Source organism: Limulus polyphemus, unplaced genomic scaffold (assembly GCF_000517525.1).
Source record: "Limulus polyphemus unplaced genomic scaffold, Limulus_polyphemus-2.1.2 Scaffold6, whole genome shotgun sequence".
Classification (NCBI taxonomy): domain Eukaryota; kingdom Metazoa; phylum Arthropoda; class Merostomata; order Xiphosura; family Limulidae; genus Limulus; species Limulus polyphemus.
The window spans coordinates 640,898-647,817 of NW_013665616.1; the positions used below are offsets into that span (position 1 = coordinate 640,898).

At 32.4% G+C, this 6,920-nt stretch overlaps 1 protein-coding gene across 1 annotated transcript in view; it reads right to left on the reverse strand.

The window, feature by feature from the left end:
* LOC106476137 (teneurin-m-like) overlaps positions 1–6,920 on the reverse strand; it is a 201,650-nt gene that overhangs the window by 29,232 nt on the left and 165,498 nt on the right. Inside the window, 1 exon segment of the mRNA XM_022380617.1 lies at positions 3,310–3,519. Coding sequence (XP_022236325.1) covers positions 3,310–3,519 — 210 coding nt within the window.

Below are 6,920 nucleotides of genomic sequence, written 5' to 3' on the forward strand. Positions count from 1 at the left end.
GGAAGGCAGCTAATCATCACCAACCACTGCCAACTCTTGGGCTACTCTTTTACTAACGAGTAGTGGGATTGACCGTCACATATAACGCCCCCACGGCTGAAAGGTGGAACGGGGATTCGAACCCGCGCTCCTCAGAATGCGAGTCAAGCGCCCTAGCCATCTGGCCATGCCGGGCCAGAAATTTTACAAACACAGAAATATGTATCCTTCAAGTACATCCACTGTAATACCTGTCTATCCTTTTGTTAATATCAATCTTGAATAGAATTATAACAATAAAACTTTAATATGTACTACATCTATTTTCTATTGAGAAAGGACCCCATTACATAAAACATTTGTATACCATCCGTATTAGATTGTATTAATTTGCTCATTTCTGTGTACGAACTACTAAACATTCAAATGTGTTCTGTATGTTCTTCATGAAGAACAAAATAAATAGTTGCTCTGTGAAAAATACTGAAAAGTAATGGTTTTAATTTACTTCAAAATCACTGATAATAGACATCACGAGCTCAAATACGTCAAAATAGGTATTAATTTTTGTCAGACTGAAAATGGGCTGGTTTTAGCCCAGTGTACCCGTACTGTGAATTAGAGTGCTGATGGTTCGCGTCCTGTTGCTATAACAACGCGTTCCGCACTTTGGGACACATGAGTATGTTAGAAGAATGACAGTCAAATTCGTTCAGACAAGCGTAGGCAAAAAATCAGCGGTGGTTGCTATTGGCTAGCTGCTTTCCCTCTAATCTATCAGTTTAAATTTATTAATGGCTATACAAATAGCCCTTGTGTAGCTAAGCGCAAAAGAGAAATCAAACAAAAACATCACTAATAAAAAAAATCATAAAATATATTTCAAATACGTATTTATCAGTTGTTATAATCGTCTGATGTAAGTAAGTTTCGTAGTTTTTAATTAACAAGGAAGAAAAATGAAATATTAGACCAAAGGAGGGCGCAAAAGTCAAGGTCTTTTGAATCTCTAGCCCTTCACAAAGAAATTTCTTCCATAAAATGCATTAATTTTCGACAGGGCATTTCTTGGAGAAAATAACTTTCTCATTCTTAACTATTTTGTTTGTCAAGCCACTTAAGATACCCACTGTACCCAAACTTCATTTATATAATACGTCTGCTTATCATATCTTGGAACACAGAACTCCCTTATCACGAAACAGTTGAAAAATTGTAACTCTTACTATCCCCAAACTGACCTGAAAGTTATTATGAAACCCAATTTCAGACTAAAAAATTATTTCCACTACAAAGATTGTTTACCGACTGCCCAGTGTTCACATCTCGTCTATTTATACACGTGCGGAAACTGTAAGGCCTCCTATATTGGTGAAACCAAACGTCGCCTTAAAGTACGAGCATGTGAACACATGGGCATATCTATAAAAACTGGAAGAAAGGTTACAAACCCTCCCAACTCCGCTACCTAGCAGCACAAAGCAGAAACAAGACATCCGATTTCTCTCTCCAACCTTAAACTTCTCTCAACAGCTAAACATGATACTGAACTTCTGATAAAAGAAACATGATACATAAATACTCTTCTTCAGTCCCTAAATAATATACAGTCTTCACTTGATATAAATCTATTTTAATTTTAACTATTTCGTTTTTGCTATATTTTCCATTTTATTTTATTATACTTTGTATATTGAAGTTGCATACTTCTTATGTATAGCATATGGCTGTTGTAGTTACAAATATTGTTCGTTTGATTTGTACATCTAGATTACCGATGATGGAATTTTGAAGATTCCGAAACTTTTAATAAATACTTCCTATTATTACGTTCGTGTTTTGCTTTATCACTGATAAGGACTTGTAACAAAGAAGATGGAGGGAAATCCTAAACTTGTAACGCTATTACACTGAACATGTAGATGAAAGAAAATGGCAAATAACAAATGGAATTTGGTTAAATCTCCATAATACAATAGACGTGGTATTATGATATTTTTATGTCACAGCTTACACACTGTCTATCGTCCCTCCTCCTCTTTCATTGAGTTTAAGGTTAGGAGTGTCATATTTTTTATAACTACTTTAAGTCGTGGGTAGCTGTCTATATCTTTGCTAAAAATTACGGAAACACTAGCAAAAAAAAAAAAAAAAATTTAATATTTTTTTTTATTTAAACGTTATAAATTACAACAGGTAAACAATGGTACAAACAGGTAATTTCTGATCAGAGAAAGGTGCCTACATAAAGCGAAACAAAAAATTAAGCTGGTAATGGGTATAACTAATTAAATATATCTCTCTTACTTATCAAGCTTAGATTTTATTGTTTCATCAGTTGGATGTCCTCGCTGTTAACTATGTTTTTGGACGCGATAATTGTGGTTATATGATCTATGAAACTTGTTTTTGAAATGGTTACTACCGAATTATTTTTTATTTATTTCGTCTTTCATTTATAGGTTTTTCTAAAGTCTATGAGCGCCTCCTACTGTTAAGATAGATGTTGGCATTTGAATGATGATAATACTTCAAACTGTGTGGTAAGTTTTGAATAACTGCGTGCTATAAACATAGAAGTATATATATATATGAGTGTTACGAATGTTGATATTAAATGACTATATTGTGTTTCGACAAACATTATGAACAATGAATTTTTTGCGCATTTTTGGCAAATAATTAAACATTTGTTATACGTTTTTGTATTTATGAGGTCATATTTAATGTCTAATGAATTTGGTTATATGATTGGCAAATGACTTGTTTAATTTTGTCATTCGTCTGATAACTGTTAATATATAACTTATAATTACAGAAGGAAATCTGCTATGTCTGAAAATGAATTAAATTGTTTTCATTGTTGTTACTACAAATTTAAAACTTGTTAGTTTATAACAGAATAATCATAAAATATTTGTCCAAAGTTTGTCTCTTTTATATGTACCAAATGCCGAAGCTTCTTACCAAGGGTCTAGCTTTTTTGTACAGTAAACACCAGAAAACAAAACGCCTAAACGGAAGGTTTGTTTTGTTTGTTTTTTGAATTTCGCTCAAAGCTACACGAGGGCTATCTGCGCTACTAAACGGAAAGAACGTTCTCTGTGACCCAAGCTCGAACACACATATATGTTTATACATGCATGCGTGCAGTTGAAAATATTTCTGAACATACACATATATATATGTATAGAAATGAAGTTACTTAAATACCATAATCTATACACACAGGAATCTAGATGAAGAAATATTATATAACATATTAAAAGCTCACCAAAGCTAGAATAACTCCAGTCAATCACCCATATTTCAAGAAAAATCAAAACTTACCTTGGGAGCAGTCGGGTCCTGTCCACTGGTCGTCGCAAACACAACGTTGAAGCTCAAGATCGAATTGACCATGCTCTGAACAATCTGGAAGACAACGCAGTGCATCGCTGTCCGGTTCATTACAGTCTGCTCCTTTCCAACCTTTTCTACACAGGCACATACCGCTGACACAAACACCATGGCCTGAGCAGTCTGGATCTAGGCAGTCGACTGTAACACAGTTAATTTTGTTAAGTTTTCACAAACTAGGTAGCTTTTATTTTATTCTAATTCCTGTTAAAGCCCAAATTAACATTGCGTGTACAGGTACCAGACAAGTTGTGAGAATCTTGAGTTGATCTTACTCTTCGTTGTTCTTACTCAAACAAAATTATAAATAAACTTTTGCGTTGTTGCTACGTAAATATATATTCCACTCTGCAGGTGCAGCTGAGAAAGTGAATTTCTTACGATAACAAAGTTTATTACATATGACTTTTGAAGATCCTTATCCTATTCCGAAAACTTTTAAGTCTAGTAGTTAATTTCCACAATGTTGGTTGCTATCCCTTTAAAAAAGCGTTGTAGGATACAAAAAAAAGAAGAAAAGGATGTAAATAAAAAGCTCAGACAACGATTAGCTATCCCCTTACCAGATCATATTTCTTTCATAAAATGTTCTAGGCAGTAAAAAAATAAATATATAAAATCCATAAATGAATGTAGCTCAAACTAATTAGTATATACATGGAATTTGCATGATTAAACAAGCTCATTATTGTTTTACTTGCGAGATGATTGTTTCGAATCATCATGTTTAGATGCTAAGAAGATTACAAGCTAGAATATACCTGAAATAAAATTCAAGCAATCATTTCAGCACCTGAATTAAATGTTCGTAAACACCTTATTGACATTAATATCTTGGATTGACTGTATGGTACATCACTGAATATAAATCACTAATTTGTTTGTGTTAAAGGACATCTGAACAGAATTACAAATAGTCTTCGTGCACGAGATTTCAAAGCACATAATATTCTTACTAGTATGAATATCTAATTATTTTTAATATATATAGTCTTATCAAACGTAATTAGGATGAACTCAGAATAAAGTTTACAAGTATATATTTGATTATTTCCATCTATCTTTCGGCATTGTATTATATCAGATGTTTGAGAGTAATACTAAGGCAAGAAATCATATAAATCAAAGACAAAAAGCTAACATCTTGCAAGTCATTATAAATTACTGAAAAGTTGTTAAACAGGACAAACAAGAGGAATCCTCAATAGCTGCGACACTTGAAATTATTTTAGGCAGGATTAGAGTAAATTAATCTATGATACCTTTTTTCCTTTTTATTAAATATATTTTGTAAATAAAGCAATAAAAAGCGTATACCCGATTCGATGTTATTACCCATCAGGATCTTTACCCGCCTACCCTCAAATGGAAATTATTTTAGGCAGGATTAGAGTAAATTAATCTATGATACCTTTTTTTCCTTTTTATTAAATATATTTTGTAAATAAAGCAATAAAAAGCGTATACCCGATTCGATGTTATTACCCATCAGGATCTTTACCCGCCTACCCTCAAATGGAAATTATTTTAGGCAGGCTTAGAGTAAATTAACCTATGATACCTTTTTTTTTCCTTTTTATTAGATATATTTTGTACGCCAGCAATAAAAAGCGTATACCCGATTCGATGTTATTACCTAACAGGATCTTTACCCGCCTACCCTCAAATTGAAATTATTTTAGGCAGGATTAGAGTAAATTAACCTATGAGACCGTGAGAGTGATCAAATACATGACTCGAAAGAGTTTGACCTCTTGAGTCCAAAACTGTAATTAGATCTCAAATAGTTCAAGAGATGACGGAGCTATGAGCTAAAACTTTCTACTCGAACAAACAAAACAACTCAGAGCCGTTCTATGAGCCGGTATGCCGCGGCTAAAAATATAGCAGTGATAAAATTAAATAGACCTTACATTCATTTTGATTTTATACACATGTGTATTATACTCTAGAACATCATTAGTAAATATTCATATTCCATAGGATATTTACATAACAGTACCTGACAAAAACTTTCCTGTTTATTGGTGAACATTACTAACAAAATCAACTTGTTTATATTAACACAACTTAACATGCTTTAACTTAGTGCGAGATTCAACTTGTTAATATTAACACAACTCAACGTGCTTTAACTTAGTGCGAGATTCAACTTGTTTATATTAACACAACTCAACATGCTTTAACTTAGTGCGAGATTCAACTTGTTTATATTAACACAACTCAACATGCTTTAACTTAGTGCGAGATTTCGACATTCTGTACTGTCAGAGATGACTTAAATTGATGTTATCCAAAACACCCGCTTCACTTCTTAGTTTCAAGTATAGCATAATCCCATCCACACAAATGCACCCACTTAAAAGTAAACATTTCACACATTTCCATGTGTACACATATATATAAAGCAAGTCATGGATGCTATGTACTAATATTACTTGTTATATATCGTTAATAATAAAACACACTAAGGTTGCTTTTAATATTAAAATTTAATTCCACAGACTTATACTAATTTAAGCCCAACGTATATATTTTGTGCGTTTATTTACTTTTATCTCTAAAGACTTATGCTCGCACATTTTGTCCCATTTAATATTGTGTTCCAACTTACTTTCGTTGTATGATAATGTTGATTTATATTTGTATCTTTTTTTTCGAATCTATATGACTCACTATCTAATCCTATATGTGTGATTATAGATAGCACAAAAAATATTATTCCTAAACAGAAAGTTTACTGACACTTTTAACAATGAAAACGCAAATGTTATTGCATGATCAGCTTTAGTACGTGAAAATTTATTTTTTTAAATCTTTCTAAAGTATTGAAATAAAATTCAGGTTACTTTAGCACACAGATTTTGTGCTTGCTGTATAATCACATTTTCATTTTAACGATGTGGCTCGCAGTTATGATACAAGAGCTTCGGATCTATAGGGTACCATCCAAACACAGCCTTCAGCTCATTTTTTAACCGAATAAATAAACGCTGATAAACGGTTATAGTTTCCTGATTTCTCTGATAATATGACGACGGAGTATATATAAAAAAAAGAACACAGGAAAATAAAACTTTATTTTCCTTATTCTAGGAAATTCAGTTCCCGAATTATTCGGTGATCCTTGACGATTTGCGTTTCAATCAATGCTGTAGAGGCATGATAATGGTACGTATAATAATGTAAAGCCTATTTTACGACCATTCACCGGACGTAGACAACCATATTCGGCTTTACTTCTGGCCTTTTCTCTAGGGTTAAGTCAAGAAACGGTAGTGTTTCATATTGTCCAAAATCTTACTTGTCGTCTTACTTTCTCTGGAATAATTCTGTATATCGATTTTCTCAAGTTTTATTTGGTTTTCGTGATTTTGTAAAGCAACAACATTAACTAGATATTTTTTGTAGTGGAAATTGGTGATTTTATTTTATTTTTTAAAAGAAGAGAAAAATAATTTAAGAATAGTAACTTTTCACTAAAAAAACTGTAGCATACAATAGCGAAGTTCAACGTTCACATATTTTTCCAGTTCATTATA